This window comes from Podarcis vaucheri, assembly GCF_965113315.1.
Source record: "Podarcis vaucheri genome assembly, chromosome: 14".
Classification (NCBI taxonomy): domain Eukaryota; kingdom Metazoa; phylum Chordata; class Lepidosauria; order Squamata; family Lacertidae; genus Podarcis; species Podarcis vaucheri.
In genome coordinates this window covers 41,480,175-41,501,741 of record NC_138752.1, presented here as the reverse complement: position 1 = coordinate 41,501,741, position 21,567 = coordinate 41,480,175, and the positions used below count along the sequence as shown (strand labels likewise).

The 21,567-nt window shown below is 44.1% G+C and overlaps 2 protein-coding genes and 1 long non-coding RNA gene across 5 annotated transcripts in view; 2 read left to right on the top strand and 1 right to left on the bottom strand.

The window, feature by feature from the left end:
* Window positions 1-10,050, bottom strand: part of IQCK (IQ motif containing K) — a 34,929-nt gene extending 24,879 nt beyond the window's left edge. For all 3 annotated transcript variants that reach the window (XM_082200151.1, XM_082200153.1, XM_082200152.1), the window contains exons 1-4: window positions 9,928-10,050; window positions 9,340-9,434; window positions 7,333-7,474; window positions 6,134-6,231 (exon numbers count right to left, since the gene is read on the bottom strand). In XM_082200151.1, coding sequence (XP_082056277.1) covers window positions 6,134-6,231; window positions 7,333-7,474; window positions 9,340-9,434; window positions 9,928-9,973 — 381 coding nt within the window. In that variant the 5' untranslated portion in view covers window positions 9,974-10,050. The remainder of the gene's footprint in view (window positions 1-6,133; window positions 6,232-7,332; window positions 7,475-9,339; window positions 9,435-9,927) is intronic.
* The window catches only part of LOC309519330, a 67,213-nt gene that overhangs the window by 41,816 nt on the left and 3,830 nt on the right, over window positions 1-21,567 (top strand). The window lies entirely within an intron of this gene.
* Window positions 10,049-21,379, top strand: KNOP1 (lysine rich nucleolar protein 1). The gene is made up of 5 exons (XM_082200110.1): window positions 10,049-10,205; window positions 12,734-14,024; window positions 15,627-15,695; window positions 17,162-17,239; window positions 21,040-21,379. Exons 2-5 carry the CDS (start codon window positions 12,801-12,803, stop codon window positions 21,349-21,351), a joined length of 1,683 nt encoding a protein of 560 aa, XP_082056236.1. The 5' UTR covers window positions 10,049-10,205; window positions 12,734-12,800; the 3' UTR covers window positions 21,352-21,379.

The window sequence follows — 21,567 nt, the reverse complement described above, 5'->3', positions numbered from 1 at the left end:
GCAAATCCTCAAGAGTTTTTGCCTGGCTGAAATGCATCCTTGAACTTCTGGCCTGCTTGGATGGAGAATGGTAGAGAGGCGAGTGTGTGTTTAGAAACTAGCCTACTATATAAATACATTGACACCTCGGGTTAAGAACTTAATTCGTTCTGGAGGTCTGATCTTAACCTGAAACTGTTCTTAACCTGAAGACCACTTTAGCTAATGGGGCCTCCCGCTGCCGCTGCACGATTTCTGTTCTCATCCTGAAGCAAAGTTCTTAACCCGAGGTACTATTTCTGGGTTAGCGGAGTCTATAACCTGAAGCGTATGTAACCTGAAGCGTATGTAACCCGAGGTACACATTCCTTGCTCCACCCACTTTGGCCCCTGGCCCTGCCCACAACTGGCATGTGGCCCCTGGAAGGTTCTCCACTCCTGCTTAGCAGGATTGCATAGATTTCCCCGCCTCTCTGTTCCACTGCATCCCTCCTCTCTCTCTTACACAAGCACATGCATGAGGTAGAAGAGGAAGTCTGGGATAGCTCACTCGGTAGAGCATGGGACTCTTAAATCTCAGGGTCATGGGTTTGAGCCCCAAGTTGGGCAAAAGATTCCTGCATTGCAGGGGGTTGGACTAGATGATTCTCATGGTCCCTTCCAATTCTATGATTCCCAGAGTGGCAGTCCAGAAAGAAAGAGGGGCTTCAGTGTTCGGCAAGACGGATTATACCGAGGGCCACATGAAATGAGACGGAAGGCCGCAGGCTGCAGGTTCCCCATCTCAGCTTTGTATTGTTTGGAGCAACCAAAGAGGACACTGCCAGAAACTCATGCAGTCTCTTGCATGCTCTTTATCTATGTCTCCGGATTAAGGCCTAGCTAGGCTTTCATTTATCTGCTGGAACTTACAAGCAGCTTTAGAGGGTGGGAATCCCCATTGGAAGCTGCTTCTTATTCCACCCCGCTCTGAAAGTAAAAGAAATGTGTTCCCTTAAGTTGATATTTATGACACGGAAGCAGAAGCAAATCCTTTCCTGGGATTACAGTTTCCAAGAACAGGCCATTTGGATTGAGGGGATTAAGAGAGTTAATGCAAGGAAACCTCCAGGGTTCTACTCTGCGGCTGTGCTCATCAGCGAGCACGACTCAAAAGCAGCACCCCTGATGTCCGGGGGGGGGGCTTGCTTGCTTATTTATTCAAGGCATTTGTGCCCCAACTCTTCAGACAAAAAGGCTTCCCAGGTGGTTTACAAAAATCAGTAGTCCGTGCCTTCAGCCTTGCAGTCTAAAGAAAAAAGACAGGATGCATTAGGGGAAAGGAATGGGAGGGAAGAGGCGGAAACGATATTGCAGGCCAAATTTGAAGCCCTGGTGGCGCCTCTGCTCATATTAACCAACCCGGAACATGCAATCATAATCTGAGGTCCTTTTTCGTGTGACCCCTCCAAAAGAGGTCCAGAAGATGGCAACACGAAAACAGGCCTTTTCTGTGGTGGCTCCCCATTTGTGGAATGAGCTCATCTGGCACCTTTGTAACATATCTTTAGGCATTAAGCAGAACCTTTCCTTTATAACCAGGCCTTTGGCTGATTGAACTATCTGTGCCGAGGGGGCGTGGGAGAAGGTTATTGGTTGGTTCGTTCTTTATTTTGTGTTCTCATTATGCAGTAAACCACACTCTGATCTTCAGATGAATGAAAATTGAATAAATAATAATGATCACAAGTGGAGAGAGGGCCGTCATAGAATCATAGACTTGGCAGGGACCCCAATGGTCATCTAGTCCAACCCCCTGCAATGCAGGAATCCTACTTGTAGATGTCCCACAGGCACCCTGCTGGTCACTGTGAGAAGAGGATGTTGGACTAGGTGGGCCTTTGGCCTGATCCAGCAGGGCTCTTGCATGCTTACGCCATTCACTTCTATCAGGATTTTTGGGAGATAATTTCCTGCTGGATTATGCAGTGGGCTGGGAGTAAAATCTCACCATGTCTTTTAATACCGTGTCTATTTTAAGCCAAAGTAATAATCTAGACACTTATAAGCTTTCCTCTCTCTCCTCCCACTTCACAAGTCAAATCTTATATTTCCGGTGAAAAATTGCCCAGTGTGCTGCTTCACAGTAAAGTTTGCTCCTACCCCAGAAAAAATAACAATACAGTATAATAACAACTAATGGCTGATGGAAAACTCCAAGTTTTATTTGTTATTCACTTATTTAAAGCTTCTTCTTTTTCACCACCCCCTGCTCTTTAGCCAAAAAGTCTCCCAGAGCAACTTATATAAGATCAAGAACAAACAAATCAGTTCTCTGACCTCAGTATTGCAATCTAAAAGACACGCCAACAAAAAGCTGAAGGGGTTGAGAAGGGAAGAGGAAGATAAGCAAATCCAGGAGCCAGTTCTAAAAAGTTACAAAGTTCTTATAATGAACTTCTGGTGATGGTATAAGAAAGGACTGAAAGAGAAACGGCTGCTGGAGCCTGATGGAATGTCTACTGCTAGATGACAGGAATGAGCTTGATGGAGTTGCTTTTTTGGTAGAGCTGATGGAGTAGGCTCTGCTCTCCCCTCTCTCTTTCTGCTGTAGCCTGATGGAATAGCTGCTGGTAGATGGCAGAAGAAAGGAAAGAGCCTGATGGAGCTGGTATTTCAGCAGTGGCGACGGAGTGGTCCCTGCTGTCTCATCTCTCCCTTTGCTGGATGGAATGCCTGCAGCTTGGATGCTTTTAGAAGCTGCATTGATGCTACAGACCCAGAAGCACTGGAACTTTCTCCAGACTCCCATTTCTTTGCTTTTAGCTCAACCCCCACCCCCACTCCAAAAAGGATTCAACAACACTTGGGAGCTTCCATCGGCCTGCCAAATCCTGTCTCTTGTGCTACATAAGCAGCACACTCACAGGCTGAACATCGGAAACAGATGGAATGATTGGGAGTTGTTATCGCAGAACTCCCGTTAGGTCACGTCTAGTGTCAGTGGGAAGGAAAGTCCCTTGCTGAAAAAGTAATAGACAGCGCAGTTGGTTCTTGGTGGTCAGAGAGCTCTGTATCCAACTGAGCTGAACCCGGCTTCCCCCAATCCATCTTCTATGCTATGTCATGCATGTAACATCAAGGAAGCTTGTCTAGGAACCCCATCTACAAACTAGGTAGCCCCCATCTATTTTCCAAGCTCCAGGAGTTTCTCAGCCAGAAAATAAAATAGTAAATGAAGTTTGTATTTGGCACAGCTGTGTGATACTGAACAAATCCGGATATGCACAGGAAACCTCTATACAATGTGTATTGTTATCCAGCAGATGTGTTTGAAACTATTTTCACAATGAGAATAATTTTCCATTCTTTATCGCTTTTGTTTTATGCCTTGGGAGACAATACGGTGCAAAAATTATGCTAATATCTTGATGAACAGCTCCTCATCCCCCCCTCAAAAGGCAATTACAAGTAACAATTATGCTTTCTTTCCTTTGCAAACAATAGCATCAACTCTCAAAATATTTAGCATAGCCTGTGTACACACCATATATTTAAAGCACATTCCCCACCTCACCCCACCCCACCCCAGAATCATGGGAACTGTAGTTTATCGCTTAAAGGTAAAGGGACCCCTGACCATTAGCTCTAGTCATGGCCGACTCTGGGGTTGTGGCGCTCATCTCGCTTTATTGGCCAAGGGAGCCGGCGTACAGCTTCCGGGTCATGTGGCCAGCATGACTAAGCCGCTTCTGGCGAATCAGAGCAGCACACAGAAATGTTGTTTACCTTCCCGCCGGAGCGATACCTATTTATCTATTTGCACTTTGATGTGCTTTTGAACTGCTAGGTTGGCAGGAGCAGGGACCGAGCAACGGGAACTCACCCCGTTGCAGGGATTTGAACCGCCAACCTTCTGATCGGCAAGTCCTAGGCTCTGTGGTGTAACCCACAGCGCCACCCACGTCCCTTACAGGGCAACAATTCCAAGCACCCATCACAAGTTCCCAGGATTATTTGGGGGAGAAAGTGCTTTAAATGTATGTTGTGTACTCAGCTATAAGATGACTTACAAGTTGTATACAGACCATTCTATAAGCTGTTGACAGCGGTAGCGCCATCAAGGTAGGACTTTGGGGCAGAATTCAACTCCCCACCCTCTGACTTAGTAGAAAGAGCAAGAGGACTCCCAAATTCAGCCAAGGTGGTTGACGGCATGTTTAAGTAAGTGCAGGAATACACATTATCATTCAGAGATGGGACGAGACTGTAAGACCATAAAGTTCTCCATGCTTCTCTGCTGACCTTATTTTGAGTTTTCCCTCCCCTTGCTTTTTGTGACACTTCTTTTAATTGTCACTACTTCATTTTACGTGTATATTGCATACTGAAGCCTTGATGTTATTAGAGACAGAAAGGCAAGAGATGAGCATTTTAAAATAAAAGTAAAATACAGAACAAGTAGAAGTCGGTCGCATACAAAAAAAATGCATTTTACATCACTGTTTAATAGAATTGAGACCAATTTTGCAAAAGAAACACATACACAACAGTGATCTTAGGCTTCTATTATCAGCTATTTAATTGCAGGTGGCATTTTGAAATGAGTTTCAGATTGCCCAAGTTGTTATTGCTTTAAAGGAACGTGCTGCTGTTATGTGTGTGCATGTGTTTTAAAAGGGGGGTTGGAAATCAGTGTAAATAGCTGCATCTTAACTATGATAAGCCAGTCAGAAAACAAAGAATAAATACAATAGACATGAAGACTTAATAAGGTTAGCTTCTGCAAAGCCCATCATTAAACCTGCGGGGACCCTCAATTTCAACACACTAATGAGGCATGTGCTACAGCCTGCATGTGCTCTTTGCAAAATACTTAATTGGCCAGGAGCCAGGCTCAAGAAACAACAAACTATCAACCTTAAAACCTTACTCATGCTGCGGCACTTCCATGCTGGGGCGCGCGTAACGGGGATCAGCTTCTAACCTCCGGAATCCAGATCTCTAAGGCCATCAAAATCTCCAAAGTTAAACATCAGAATTCACTCTCACAAGACGTAGCGATGGCCATCGGCTTGGATAGCTTTAGAAGAGGACTGGACAAATTCATAGACGATCAAGCTATCAGTGGCTATTAATGCAGCTGATGGAAACCACAGGAGGGGAGTGTTGTAGCGCTTGAGTCCTGCTTGTGAGTTTCCCATTTGGTTGGCCATGGTGAGAACAGGATGTGGGACTAGATGGGCCACTGGCCTGATCCAGCCGGCTCGTCTCATGTCACAAGGACTGCTTTTGCTTTGCCCCGAAAATGGTAGAGCTGAAGGGATGCACACTCTGGCCTCTGCCAGAAACAAGACTCAGCTCTGTAAGTCAACTATCCTAGGACTGCAGAGCAGAAGGGAAGCACATCCATTGGACTGCTGGGAATGTATTGAATTTAAAGCAGGTTTGGGGAACCTCTGGACCTCCATATGTTGCCAAACTGCAACTTCTATCTGTCCCGGCAAGCGTGGCCAAAGGCCAGGGATGATAGGCGTTATAGTTCAGCAACATACAGAGGACCAAAGATTCTCCCACACCTGGTTTAAGGGCTTGTTGTGTGTGTGTGTGTGTGTGTGTGTGTGTGTGTGTCATTGCAATCTGTTGTAAGCCACTTTGGGGATCACTAGATCAAAAGGCAGGATATAAAATAAATATTGGGTCTTATGACTGTATAATCAATGGCTGAATCTTCTAAAGAAAGATCTGTCAGGAGCCCAGTGTTCCATATGCAACAGAGGATAGCCTGATCCCTCTGGAGAAAATCACAAGCAATGCAGGATAGTGATGTTCATCCTCTGTAATTTGTCTGGCACTTGGAGGCACAGCTGCTCTTGCACACAGAGATTTCACTTATCATGGCCATCCTATAGACCAGTCTCCCTCAACTTGGTGCCCTCTGGATGTTTTGGCTGACAGCTCTCATTTGCCCCAGAAAACATGGTCAAGGATGAAGGAAGCTGTTGAAAACATCTTGCAGTCGTTAGACTGGGGAAGGCTGCTACATAATAATACTATAAGCTGGTATATAATAATACCATAAGCTGTCTTGAGAACTGCAGTCAAGTAGGTACAGAGTAATAGTTTAAAATAAATCATTACATTTCAGAAAACAAATTAATCACCGAAAACTGACCTCAAAACATTTTTCCTTTTTAGCCTGATGTAGCAGTTCTGCCATTCCTGGTAGAAGCACAGGAAATATGTAGCATTCCAATAATTCTCTTGGAGTACCTGGACAAAAATTATTCTTGAGAATTCATTTTTAGGCAGCGATATTGTTTGTGTTCACACATCATAGCCAAGCCATTATGTCCAGGTTCAGGGTCTCTCTTCTTTCTCTCCTTGGTTGATTTTACTACTACTTCTTTGTCTTGCAAAAGTACAATTCTAATTAAATATGTCCAGGTTGCTCGCTGGGGCAAGGCAGTTTGAGCATATTACGCTAATCCTGGTGCAACTGCACTGGCTGCCAATTACTGTATTTTTCGCTCTATAACACGCACCTGACCATAACACGCACATAGTTTTGAGAGGAGGAAAACAAGAAAAAAAATATTCTAAACGAAACAGTGGATGTATGATTTTTGTGGTTCATGTTGCAGCCACAGACATGTGATCTGACGGTGAGTTTGGGGTGGCCCAATGCAAAAATCCTGAGGATCCATGTGGATCCATGCTTTGTAACCATGTTTTTGCACCATTGTGGCCCCAGGCAACAGTGGGTGCGTGATTTTTTTGGTGCAGGCTGTAACCATGGATCCTCTGCTCACGACTGCAGCAGATCCCCCTGTCATTCGTAGGCATTCGCTCCATAACACGCACAGACATTTCCCCTTACTTTCTAGGAAGAAAAAAGTGAGTGTTATAGTGCAAAAAATACGGTAGTTTCCAGGCCCAATTCAAAGTGTTGGTTTTAACCTATCAAGCTTTAAATGGCTCAGGACCGCCTCTCCCCTTGTGAACCGACTCAGATCCTGCAATCACCATCTGAGGCCCATCTTCATGTGAGGTCCAGAGGGTGGCAACACAAGAACGAGCCTTTTCTTTGGTGGCTCCCCATTAGTGGAATTCTCTCCCTCGGGAGGCTTGACTAGCGCCTACATTACAGATCTTTAGGCGCTAGGCAAAAACATTTCTCTTTGGGTTATTAACATTCTATGCCCTTTTAAATGTCTTTTGGAAGGGGGAATTATTGGTTTGTTCTTGTTTTTTATTATGTATTTTGTGTTCTCATTTTGTATCTTTATGTTGTGAACCGCCCTATGATTTTCGGATGAAGGGTGATATACAAATTTAATAAAATAATAATAAATAAGCTGTACTCCGACTTACAGGTTTTTAGGTCAGGCAGCTCAGGTGATGTTGGTAGGGAAAGGAGAGAAGGGGTCTTTGCAGCAATTGATTCATCAGTAAGAGGTGATTTGCTCTGATCCCCACTCAAATCTGGTGAAGTTTCAGCACCTACAGGAGCCTCCTTAAAATCAAATTTAATAATATAAATACCCTGGCATAATTACAAAAAAAACCCCACAAAAACACATTTTTAACAAGCTGATCCCAAAAAGGAACCCAGACTCAAAGCATAGCCTGGAGCTAGTGAAGTGCAGTGAACAGAATGTTATAAATGGAAAGGAGATCCAGATCCAAATAAATCCCCACTTATTCATTTCTTAAATTCGTATCACACTCTTCTTTCTAGAAGAGCCTAGGGTAGCAAACATAAATGTTAAAGCAGTACAATTTAATATAGAATAAAACACTTTTAAATCATTCAAAAACAACTTAAAACCATCTAAAACTTTTAGAGCATCTAAACATATTTTAAAACAGTAGTATATATATTTCATGGCTGTAATGGCCGATATCTCATAGCCATCAAATGCCTGGACAAACAGAAATCATAGAACTGCAGAGTTGGAAGGGGCTCTGAGTATCATCTAGTCCAACCCCCTGCAGGAGCATGCAGGTGTATCATATGGGGTTCAAATCTGCAACCTTGGTATTATTACCACCATGCTCTAACCAACTGAAATACCTAAAAATGTTTAAAATTTTCTCTTGAAAGTCAATGAGGGAGGCAGACGCATCTCACCAGGAAGCACATTAAAAAAGAAAAGAAAAAGGAACCACCCCCAAGAAGGCCATGTCATCGGGTCTGTGCCAATTGGGCGGTAGCTGGAGACAGCAACAACAGCAGGGTCCCCCCTGCCAATAGGAGATCCCTATTGGCTTTACATAACTTCAATTTCCAGAGTTCCCTAAAAAGAGGGACTGATTGTTAAAACCACTTTGGGAACTGTAACTCTGCAGGGGGAATAGGGGTATCCTAACAACTATCAGCACCCATAACAAATTACAGTGGTACCTCAGGTTAAGAACTTAATTCATTCTGGAGGTCTGTTCTTAACCTGAGGTACCACTTTAGCTAACGGGGTCTCCCACTGCCGCCGGAGCACGATTTCTGTTCTCATCCTGAAGCAAAGTTCTTAACCCAAGGTACTATTTCTGGGTTAGCAGAGTCTGTAACCTAAAGCGTCTGTAACCTGAAGAGTCTGTAACCTGAGGTACCACTGTATACATCTCTGGATTACTGGGGGGAAGGCATGATTCTGCAGAGATCTCCAGTCTCTACCTGCATTCATGGCAGAGATTCAAATGATATGAACAAATGGAAACATCAAGTCTGGATTACCATCCTTCAACCTTGTTTCCCCACCCCACCCCGCTTCCTTCATCCTTTTGATCAAGAAGGATTTGCTCAGAGGATGAAATCCATGCATATTTCCACGTGATGCTGATTTGTAAAGAGGATGTTGCCAGATGAAGTGGAGAACAGGGCTGTGCAAAACAGTACCTGCTACTTAGTATTAGACGAATACCTGGGATTTGTCCCTACAATGAAATCTGCAAAATAAGGAATATTCAGGAAGATAAGAAGAACTGGGACACATCAAACGGACAGTCTATGTCTAGTTTAGCCTCTCATTTCCTACAGGGAGCCCAGACGCAGGACATGAGGGCAGCCGCCAATCCCCATCTTTTGTTCCGCCACAGCCTCTATTTGGTGATACAGTGCCTTTGAAGCTGGAGGATCGACACCAAGGGAGAGGAACTGAATCCATACAGAATTGGAGACATTTCAGCTGAGGGGGAAAGCGAACCAGAGGTGACATGATAGAAGTTTAGAAAATTAGACATGGCAAGGAGAAAGTGGGTAGAGGGGGGGTCTTACTTTCTCCTAACACCAGGACGCATGGACATCCAAATGAAGCTGAATGTCTAAAGATACAGGATGGATAACAAACAAAAAGTGCTTCTTCACACAGCAATTGTCTTTACCTGGGAAGTAACTACAGGCTCCTGCTTAGGTTCAGGCGCAACCTCCCTCTTCTGGTCCAAAGTGTCAGGGTGGGGAGGCTGCATTGCTTCAAATTCTGGGGAGGGGGAGAAAGAAAAGGAAACGGGGGGGGGGGTGAAAGTGTCAGGTTTTCGTTGCTCCTAGGCAGTGCCGGATTTCCGTATAAGCTAAAAAAGCTATAGCTTAGGGCCCCACTCTTTTGGGGGGGGCAAAAAAATTTTAAGGGGGGGGAACTGGATGTAGATTTCCAAAGTATAAGATAAAAAACAAAACAAATAAAACCTACATACAGCAACAGTGTTTTGTGTTGTGTATGGACCTATTAGGTCCAGAAATGACCATATAGCATATATTCAACACAAAAAAAGAGCGACAATTTGTTGTTGACAAAGGAGAGCAGGACATTTAAAGGGCCCCTTTACCTTCAGTATATTAGGGCCTCATCAAACCTAAATGCGGCCCTGCTCCTAGAGAAGGTCTGGATAGATCACGCCCCCAATTTGGACCGAGGCATTTGCCGAAGATGCGGGCAAAAGGGGGGCAACGCGGGGGGGGGAAGGGTCTCCCACCTGCGCAGATTTGCTCCCAGAGGTGGGGGGCCGGGAGTTCCTCCATAGCAGCCGCGGCAGGGGAGCGGTTGCTAGGCAACCTCAAAGCCGCGGGCGCCCGGCGGCGGTTTCCCCGCTAGGCCGCGGCGCCTGTTTTCCTTTCCGGGTCAGGCCGAGCGAGGCGAAGTCTTTTCGCGGCTTTCGAAGAAGCGGCGCCCAGGTAGGGGAGGGAAGGAGCTGGGGTCGTAGGAGGAGGAGGCAGGCAGGCCAACGGGCCCCGCTTTCCTTCCTCAGGACAGGTGAGTGGCGGGGGGGGGGGAGAAGGCTAGAGGGAGGGGTCGGTTTCTGTGGGGTGAGGGGAGGCTTTGGCTTCCGTAGGGCTGGGAGGCCCGTGACCCCCAAGTATCGGTGGGGTGGGGGGACAACCGCGGCCTTCCAGATGCTGCCGGCCTCCCGGCTCTCCTCACTCCCAGGCCGCGTGGCTCATGGCCGAGGCTGCCGTGAGGGGAGTTGGGAGTCCAGCAATTTTAGGAGTGTCCTGATGTCCATGTCATTAAGTTTGATTTATTTTTTTATACCGTCCTTCATCCGAGGGTCTCAAGGCGGCAGAAAAAGCAGCAACAACGCAGGAATACGTAACGTAATAAACAAAATAATCACACACACACACATTTTTTTTTGAAAGGCCACAGGTGGTTTAAGTAGCCAAAGGCCTGGGAGAAGAGAAACATTTTCTTTTTTATATATATATAAATTTTTATTGGTTTTTCACAATTTATATAAACACAAACAATGCACAATACAAACATACAAGAACATAAACAAACATGTATAATTTCAAATCCTTTTTTCTTAAACCTTACTTCACCGACTTCCCCATACCTCCCCTTTCTGCATTCCAATTCCCAAATTTATTTCAGCAAATCCTCCCCCTTACTTTTATCAAATTTTCCCTTGTTCTTTTCTTTTACTTAATCTTCCACAGCTGTAATCCCCTGTTTTCTATAACTTCAACATTTTAGTCCTCATTAATTTTACAAAGAGAAACATTTTCACCTGATCAGAATCAGAAGAATCTTTATTTTGCATCAGCCACTAGTCATAGCAATAAAATAAAATATAACATACTGACGAGAGAGGTGAAAACTTAACTATAGAAAATACATTTTTGGGGAGGTTACATCAATAATCAAATAATAGACCTTATTCTAATTGCCCGCGCTAAAAACCTTGCAGTTTTTGCTGTCACCTGATCATCTTGATCTGCTAAAAGAAAGGGGACAGTAGCAGTGGTTGGGCAGCCCAGCGTAGACAGTAATAGAGGGGTAATAACCTCAAATCTTTTTATAAAGAGTGCAAGCCAGAAGCATGAGCCACTGACTCAATTCTGCACGCCTAAAGAGATGCAACAGTATGGTTTTAAAGCAAAGTATGGTTTTAAAAGCATGGTCATGATTTATTTACTTTTCGATTTTATTGTTTTGTCTTTTTGTAAACAGCTTTAAAAAGAACGAACAAGCAGTGTATAAATTGTATGAAAAATAAATAAGCCTCTGTACGGAGCAACTACAGAAAAGACTTGTTCTTCTGTTGCCGCTCCTGGTTTGAAACCAGGATACCTAGAAGATTGTCACACCCCATATATGCCCAGCCAGCCACTGTGCTCTTCAGAAGAGGGCCTCACGCAGGTACGATCTTTACAGGAGGCCCGTCTCACAGGGCCTTTAGCGTGGTGGCATCCCCCCTTTTGAACTCTCTGCCATTAACTACTAGGCAAGTGCTGCCTCTGATGTCTTTTTGGCATCTGTTGTCTTGTTGACCATCCAACAAGCCTTTTAAATTGAGGTCCTTATTCCAGCCTGCATCTGAACTATTTTTACCTGTGTTTGGGTTTTTTTAATACGAAGTTGTTTTTAATTGTTTTCTATGTGGAACTGTGTTCGATTATCTTTACACTTGCATAGGGTTGTAACTGTTTTATTTGATTTATAATTACACATTTTATTGCTGTAAGTCACCTTGTGGTGAAGGAAAAGGAAGAAATATTAGCTAATAAATAAGGGTGGGAACGCATATTGTTTGTCCACATGGAGATGTGTGATAAGATGGGGGGAAAGAGACCAATATGTATGAAGTGTTCATGAATATGTGCCTTTAACACTATTTATTTCTGTATACCTTCCTGTCTGACTCCTTTTGCACTGTTAAATATAAGAGCACAGGAGGAGCCATGCTGGATCAGTCCAAGTGCCCAACTATCATAGAATTGTAGGGTTGGAAGGCATCTTATATTTACAGCAGCCATTTGGATGCCTATGGCAAGCAGGACATGAGAGTAAAAACACTCCTGTTGTCACCTCATTCATTCATTCAGAGGCCTGTTGCCTCTGATTCTGGATGTAGTACATACAGAAATCATGACTAGTTGCCATTGACCACCCTATCGTTCATGAAATTGCATAATTCCCATTTAAAGCTCTCTAATTTGGCTGTATGCCCACAGTCCGCTGTAACAAAGAATGTCCCTGGAATTGCTTGCAGTGAGTGTATTTAAGAGTGTAGAGATCATCTCCTTCCCCTGCAGCAGAAAATGTGTCAAGCATGGAAATAGCTGCCAAAAAAGAGAGACCATGTCTCAAGTTGCTGATAAATTATTAGTAGCTTAATGTGTTTCAGCAGAAAAGCATTGTTCTTCTCATGGGAGAAGGGAGAGGGGAACACACAAACCTGGAGGGAGGCTAAGCTTGTTCACATCTTGCTAAACTATAATGATACCACTGTGGTAAGTTACTACTTGGTAAATGGGTGTCTGCTTTTTGTTTTTCAGAATAGTCATAAAGGATGCAAGGAACAAAACTGATAGATCTGTGCAGATAAATAATAACGTTAACGCTATGGTTAGAAACCAGGCAGTTGTTATAATAGAAGAAAATGGCTGTTATGATTTACAAACCAAAGTCAAGGCAAAGAAAAAGAAGCGCTTGGTAAATGGAGAGGGTTCAGATCAGATTGATTCAATGAAGAAAAATGCTTCCAAATTGAAGAGCAAAGGTTGTACAAACCTTCCTATTCTTATAGAAAGCAGTTCAGATTCAGAATTATTAAAAGAAACTGATGAAATGCCTAAGAAGGTCAAGAGAAAAGGAACGCAAAGATTTTCTTGTAATCAAGATGGTGATTATGATATTTCTAGTAAAGAGCTGCCAATAGAACAGCAGGAAGCCCCTTTTTTCATTAGTAAGAAACGCAAAAGGGATATTCCAGACAGTGATGGAGTTGGTGATGGATTTCCAGCAAAGAAAAAGAAGAAAAAGAAAAAACACAAACCTGTTCAATGTGTAATACAACTTAGTGGAGAAGATGAGGATGAGCCTGTAAAACACATCTCCAAAAAACAAAAAACCATTTCCCAGGAGACAATGTTTCATGACGGAAAAAAGATTCAGAGTCTTGCCCGAAATGCTGCAGGTGACAAGGATATTGTAAAGGGGGGAAAAGTTTGCTGTTTAAAAGAAAAAGGTATTGCCAACACTGTACACCAGTTAGAAGAAGAATTTGGTTGCAAGAGGAGAGCTCTTGGTTTTCAACAGCATCTAGAGGGCACAGCCAATGTATCAGAAGAAGAAAGCAAAGTAATGAAGAAGAGGAAGAAAAAGAAAAGAAAGCAACCTCTTCTGACATCAGAGGATAACCAGGAAAATCAGTCTTGTGTTTCTATTGAAAGCCAACCAAAACAAAAATCTAAAACAAAGCCAAGCAATGGCAAGGAGAAAACAGGTCTGATCTCAAACTCTGAACAAGACAACAAAGTGAAGAAGAAGAAGAAAATGAAGAAGAGGAAAACCCAAACCAAAGCTGCAAGCGATCATCCAGCTCTCTTGGAAAATTATGGAGATGTGGCTACAAATGAGAGCTGCTCAGCAACAAAGAGGACTAAGAACGCCCCCAAATCCAAAAAGGCACAAGACCATGTAGTGAGCTGGGAAGATGGCAGATCTGAAAATGACAGCAGGCAGCACATCAAGAAGAAAAAGAAGAAGGACCGGGAGAACAGAGACTCCAAAGCCTGTGAAGAAGAGCCCAGTTTCAAGAAAGCAAAGATTAAACAAGAAGCAAAGGTAGCTTCTAAATAGAACTTGCTATTTGCCATTTCTTATGTAGTTTGTTTTTATCCCACCTGTCCTCCAGTAAGGTCAGAGTGTCATGTGTGATTCTGCTTCCCTCTCCCTTGCCCTCCCCTGCCCCCATTTTAGCATCACGAGTGCCCAATGGGATAATAATAATAATAAATTTTATTTATACCCTGCCCTCCCCAGCCAATACCAGGCTCAGGGTGACTAACAACCAATAATAAAAACAAATTGATTAAAATACAATTTAAAAACAAGATTAAAATGCTACATTAAAACATTAAGATGCAGCCTCTTCACAGGAGGAGAAAGGAAGAAAGAAAGAGGGAGGGAATCAAATTGATTCTAAGCCAAAGGCCAGGTGGAACAACTCTGTCTTACAGGCCCTGTGGAAAGAAATCCAATCCTGCAGGGTCCTGGTCTCATGAGACAGAGCGTTCCATCAGGCCGGAGCCAGTGTTGAGGCTCTGGTTGAGGCTAATTTAACTTCCTTACGGCCCGGGACCTCTAGGTAGGTTGGGTTGAGCTAGAAAAGTGTAGCTCACCCAAAATTCATGGCTGAATGAGGATTTGAAACTTTTAGCATTCTTTGAGAATGTAAGTAGGGGTGACCCAGTCAACATTGTGTCTAAATTTTTGAAAACCTTTTGTCATAAAGCTCCTCACCAAAGACTTTTGGGATAAGAGGACAGGATCAATAAACTTGAAAGCAGAGAGTAGAAATAAATACACAGTTCTTAAAATGGAGGAATGTAAGAAGTGGGGATTTCAAATCCTCACTCATGTTTGAGTGGGTATTTGAACCCTGCTCTCTCAGGTCCTAGTCTGACGTTCCAAGCACTACGCCACACAGGTTCTTTGGAGCGGTTATCACCTCTCCTTTCAGTTATCTGTTCTTTCTCTACTACCACAATAATGTGGTGATACCCACCAATTTGGACAGCCTTAAAGGGGGATCAGACAAATTTGTGAAGGATAAGGCTGTTGGTGACTAATAGGAATATTATAGCTTTCTTGCTTCCAGTATCAGAGGTAGTGTGCATTCAGACACCAGTTGCTGGAGATCACAAGTGTGAGGGTGTTTTTTGTACAGTAGTACCTCGGGTTAAGTACTTAATTCGTTCCGGAGGTCCGTTCTTAACTTGAAACTATTCTTAACCTGAAGCACCACTTTAGCTAATGGGGCCTCCTGTTGCCGTCATGCTGCCGGAGCACGATTTCTGTTCTCATCCTGAAGCAAAGTTCTTAACCCAAGGTACTATTTCTGGGTTAGCGGAGTCTGTAATCTGAAGTGTGTGTAACCCAAGGTAAGGTACCATTGTACTCCTGTTTGTGGACTTCCCTTCGCCATCTTTTTGGCCACTGTGGGAAGAGAATGTTGGGCTACAGGAGCTTTTGGTCTGATCTTATCTTGGCCATGGCTACCAGTAACTTCATGAAAAGATGGCAGGGCTCCAATAGCCACTCTGTGGCTTTAATCTTCCATTTTTATACCATTATTTTGGTATAATGTGGAATGCTAACCATATCACGCTTAAACATGAGCGGGTTTCCCCGGTGATACTCAAAATGTGCACTCTTGTTTTTCAGGAAGGGGATGAAGAAATAAAAGTGGTGGCATTTAAGAAAGGAAACTGTGACGAAATACAAATAGACAAGGTACAACCTTATTCTTTTGTGGCTCTTTTGGAGTCTTATTGTGGCACATATTAGACTGATTTGGATAATGTTCTGTGTTTGGCTCACATGGACTTGGTGAAGCAGGATCTCATCTGCATGTCCTGCCCTCTCGGGATGCCCATCTTGGGCTATGCCAGACTTTTATGTGCTGCTTCCCAGTTAGTGACTATGTGGCTTTCGGGTTAGTGACTATGTGGCTCAGACTTATGTAGGTTGTGGATTATGCTCCTAGTCATTATAACTTGATTTATATACCACATTTTCCACAAGAACATCTGTGTTTAAAGCATTTCACATACAAAACAGTCACTGATTGATCAACTGTAGTTTAGACAATCAAACTGTGATGAGTTTTGGGCTCACACGGTCCCCTCTTCCACTTCTCGTACAAAGATGGAAGAGTGGGAAGCGAGAGCATGCAGCCTCAGAGTTGACACAGCTTGTTCCCACCAGTCACGTATAACCCATAAACTGTAGTTTAATCGGTCATCTGAACCAAGGTGTTGTTTGGGCAACTCCAGTGTGAGACAAGTGGCGGTTTTAGGATAAGATTGAATGATCCTCTGTAAATTGAGAACTGCATCAAGAAGGGGGCCTGTTATCTAGCAGATAATTGTGTTTCACGACTCACCATGGAAGGACTCAGTTTCAGGCACCACCTGCAGTTCTGCTGCTTTGGCCACCTATTCTTGCTCTGTGGTAGTTCTGTAATTCTGGGCACAGCATCAGATGTGCAAAGCCAGCCTGACTCCCCAAGTGCTGGATTCAAATGTGTCGGTCCTTTGTGAATGAGATGAGCTTAGAAGTCCTGAGGCTTTCAGATTTGTCCTCTCCCCACCTCCACCTGCTCTTCTTTTCTGGTTTCCTGGTCTTCCTGATAAGCCCCCTTTGTTTTGTCAAGCTTACTTGCACTTTTTTTTAATGGCAACAGGCACCTACTTTAGAACAGGAGAGTGGTATTTCAGTCACTCTGGAAATGCATCCAGGAGGCACTGGGAAGGTTGCCCATCTCTGATGCAAGGGAATTTTGAAACTGGAGTAGCTGGCTGGGGAGGGCAACTGGATAATGCCAAAAGGGTTCAAAATGTCTGATTGTTTCCAAGGGTGTTTTATCATCCCTCCTTCATTGCCACTCTTTTCCATGTACACAGTTTGAGGTCATCCACTACCTGCAGTGTTCTCAGAGCTAAGTAAATGCAGCCACCCAGTCTGTAAAACATTCTTTCTGTGCATTTCTGTGTATTTGAGAACTGCTTGTTTTGCAGATGCTTTTTGACTTTGCAAATTCTTGTATGCGTAAAAGGGTTGAAATTGTGCCTTTTCTTTCCTGCAAGTAACATTTTGGCCACTTCTCCCCTCAACATCCTGACGTTTCTAACCAGTTTTACAATCAAACAATATTTTTTTGCCCTCATGCACATATTTCCCCTATTTTTCCATGCCAGATGAGACGGCAGGCTCTCCAGGAAGAGATTGACAGGGAATCTGGCAAAATGAAGGCTGTCAAGGAAGAGGGAGAATCGGTAAGCACAAGCTCTGCAAGAGCCCAGGTAGCAAGGACAAAGCAGCCCTCCCCTGTGGTTGGCTTGCGATGCTAGTCATGTCTGTGGTTTAGCACGCCAATCTCTCATCTGATTAGAAACTTGAGGTCATGCTGTAGAACAAATGAGTCCAGTCTTTAGAGATGCTGAAACCAGAGCACTCTGACCTCCAGAAAACTGTGATTCCAGTTGTTAATCCTGAAAAATAGCATTTTTGCTCCAATAGTCCCTTAATGGAATTAGTTGTGATATCTTTGCTGTAGAATTTTTGTGTGTTTGTTTGTTTCTATTTGCTGTGGAATATAAATAACACTAGCCCTTGGACATAGCTGTCACGCTCTGATTAGCACTGCCATGTTTCTTTTCTCCATGACTGCAAAAGATGACCAGTCAGAGGTAGAGAATCTGAGGCAGCCTACCTTTTCCCTGCATTTAGTGGACTGCACCATCTAATACTCTTAACTGCAGGAGGCAGTTGCCCCCTTTGAAGAATGTGGTCCCCAAATCCCTGGCGGAAATGAGCTAGCCTGTCTTGGGAGCTGGAGTAATGGCACGATTGAGGTTCCCTGTGTTTGCTGACTTAGATGGGGAAATTGAGTCTTAAATTGCCAAGAGGGGCGTTAAAAGGTTTCTGTACTTTAGGTGAATAGGCCATCTTGGGTATCGATTGGCATCTGCTCACATTAGAAGTCCAGCTGTCTCAAAGGGCCACTTCACACATGACAGATTTCCTCTCTGAATTATCACTTCTGTGTAAAAGCATAAGAAGAGCCTCTGTTGGATCAGGCCAGTGGCCCAACTGATCCAGCATCCTGCTCTCTCAATGGGCAACATCCAGATGCCTATTGGAACCATGCAAGCAGGAGCTGAACTGTACTCTCCCCGTTTCTGATTCCCACTAACTGATTCAGAGGCGTAGTGCCTCTGACAGTGAAGGTATGCCTAGTCTAAAGGTATGTGCTGAAAATAAGCTGGTCTGCCTCTGGTCACTGCCTGGATGGTAGACTACACTTGCTGCCCTGGCCAGTCCTATTCAGTTATAGTATCACAGAATTGTAGAGGTGGAAGGAACCCCCAAGGGCCATCTAGTTCAACCCTCAGCAGTGCAGGAATCACAGCTAAAGAACCCCTGACAGATGGCCATTCAACATCTGTTTATAAGCCTCCAGTGAAGGAGAGTCCAGCACCTTCCAAGATAGCCCATATCCCCGTCAAATAGGTCTTACCATCAGAAAGTTATTCCTAGCGACTGCTAGGACAGCTCAGTTGGTCGAGGATGACACTATTCATCTCAGGATTGTGGGTTCAAGCGCCACATTGGGCAAAAGATTGCAGAGGATTGGACTAGATGAACCTCAAGGTACCTTCAAACTCTATCTTTGGTTGGAATCTTCTTTCTTGTAATCTGAATCCATTGGTATAGATTCTACCATCTAGAGCAGGCTTCCTCAAACTCGGCCCTCCAGATGATTTTTGGCCTACAACTCCCATGATCCTTAGCTAGCAGGACCAGTGGTCAGGGATGATGGGGATTGTAGTCTCAAAACATCTGGAGGGCCGAGTTTAAGGAAGCCTGGTCTAGAGCAGCAGAAAACAAACTTGTTCCATCTTCATTTGACACCTCTTCAGATATTTAAAGGTGTCTGTTTCCTCTCAAGTCTTCTCTTCAGGCTAAACATACCCAGCTCCTTCAACTATTTCTCATAAGGCTTGGTTTCCATCATGGTCATCCTCCTCTGCAAATGTTTCAGCTTGTCGTTAAAACTGGAATGCCAGGTGGATGCTTGCAACCTCTAAAAGAGTTGTAGGGTATTTCAGGTGAAGGAAGCTGGACAGTTTGGGGTTTTTTTGTAAATGCCCAGTTGTGCTTTAAATGTGCAAATGTCTAGATGGCTGTAGAGTTGTCCTCCAGCTGACATTTATGCAGGGAATCCCAATCCCTTGGTGACGGCCTATCAGAATGCATTAGCACCTGGAAGAACAGGAGTGACAGAGCCCAATGGCAAGCTTCACAAAAAGCCAGCTAAAAAGGGTAGGGAAAAATAAAGACATGTTGGAGAGCTGCTCAGAGTTAACCTCCAAAATTGCAAAAGCTGTTCTTACGCCTCACCACCACCACCGCTAAGTAGAATTAATTGTTTGTAAGCTGACATGTCTGGGTGCAGAAGCTGAGAATGGAGGAAGTCTAGACAATTGGAAAGAAGAGTTGGGCATGGTAGGAAATGAAAAATCAGAAGGCAGTGGTTCAGAGAACATCTCCCTTAGGACTCCTGTCTTTCTGTTGGTTCCCTGGGAATGCCTGGAGGGCTGTCACTGCCTCTTTTGTTTTGACTGCTGTTGCTGTCACCTACTGATGGTGAAAGGAAGCAGGGGGAAGGATTGGGGAGGGTGAGAGGGAGAGGCAATGCATGTGTGCGTAAATGTGGGGAGGGGGATGGAAAGGAAGGGCAAAACAAGGAGAACATTTATTCTCTTGAATCATCTCTCCCTCTTATATACCCAACAGAGCACTGCGCTCTGCAGGTGAGGCCCTCCTCCAGATACCACCTTGTCTGGACATTGTACAATGCAGGAATCAGGCCTTGAGCATGGCACCTACGCTTTGTAACTCCCTCTCTTTACATATCAGATAGGCACTGTCTCACTTGTCTCATTTGGCACCCGTTTCCTCTTCCAAACGAGCCACTTAAAGGGAGATTGTAATCCCAATCTTTATTTGTGTTGGACTTGAAATTGTTTGAACACAACGCTTTTATTGTCTTGATGTTTTTACTGTTAAGTGGCTTTGGACTGTTTTAAGGGAAGTGATTCATAACTAAATAGAGGCATAGGAAGCTGCCTTATTGTTCATCTAGCCCAGTATTAGCTATTCTGACTGGCCGTGGCTCTTCAGGTCTCAGAAAAAGGGCGTCTTCCCCATCTCCTGCTTCCTGACCCTTTTAAAGAAATTGAGTCTGGGAACCTCTGTCTGCAAAGCACATACTCTACCACTGAGCCAGGCGTGGGGAACTTCTGACCCTCCAGATACTGCAGAACTACAACACCCACCATCCCTGGCCATTGTTTGTACTGGCTGGGGCTGTTGGGAATTGTTGTTCAGCAGCAATCTGGAGGGCCAAATGGTCCTCACGCCTGCACTAAGCTGTTGTTACTGGTTCTGGCCTGTGCCTCTCTGCCTCTTGCACCTTCCTCACTTATTTGCATTGGTATATTTATATAGACAATCCTGTACTTTGCAGAAGGTATGCTTACTGAGATGCAGCCTTTGCTGTCATGCTAAGGCCATAAGTCATGTGCCATCTTGTAGCATGAAAAGACAGTGCAGTGCCCGGTACATATTTAATATTTATAGACTCTACATTTCATAAGAACACAGCAAAATGGTAGACACCATACAAAATTGAAATAAGATCAATAAAAATGAGTGGGAAGAGAATAGAAAAATAAACATTTCAGAGGCCTATCTGTATTAAGCGTTTGCAGGAAACATCTGAAAGGAGGCGGGGGGGATTCCTGTCAATCCTCTGGTGGCAGGGAGTTCCACAGGGCAGGGCCTGCCACACTAAGGGCTTGGTCCCTAGTAAAGGCTGAATGAACCTCAGGGATGTGAGGAACCACCATCAGACAATCTTAGTGGTTGAGTTGGAGCACTGTGTACATGTACCCCTGCATCACACAGTTCTCCTGTTTTCCTTCTTTGGCTATAACCTGCATTTGGTTGGCTAATAAACTTGATTTAGGTCCTTTGGGGCACTAATCCACACTTGTGCCTTGCATTTCAGGATGTCCATTTTGGCCAGTGGACTACAGCAACCTTTGAAAATTCAGAGCAAAAAACCAAGTTCCTCCGGCTGATGGGTGGATTTAAGAAGGGTCCTGTACCAGTCCAAGGTCCTCCAGCACATGCCTCCAAACTGAACATGGCTTTGGACAAGAGCAAAGAGCAGAACCTGCAGCAGAAGCTACAGACTGAATTTGAGAAGGCGTTAGCTTGGAAGCACCACAGAGGCATCGGCCTTGGATTTCAGCCTCCCATTCAGAAGCAGGTGCACATAGATAAATTTGCATCAAGATCTATAAAATTTGAAGACTGAACTATCAGGGAGGCTTTCCTAAATCATGTTTGGTTTCCTTAACAGTGTTTCTTCTGGGGGAGGGGTCAGGGGGAGAACAACATTTGTTGGAATGACTAAGAATGCCAGCAGGCATCAGATTTCTAAAAAAATGTCGGTGGCTAAATGACCTCACAACAAAATCGTTGGATTCGCTCGTGTTTCAGACAGGTAAAAAAATATCAGATATCTTTATCC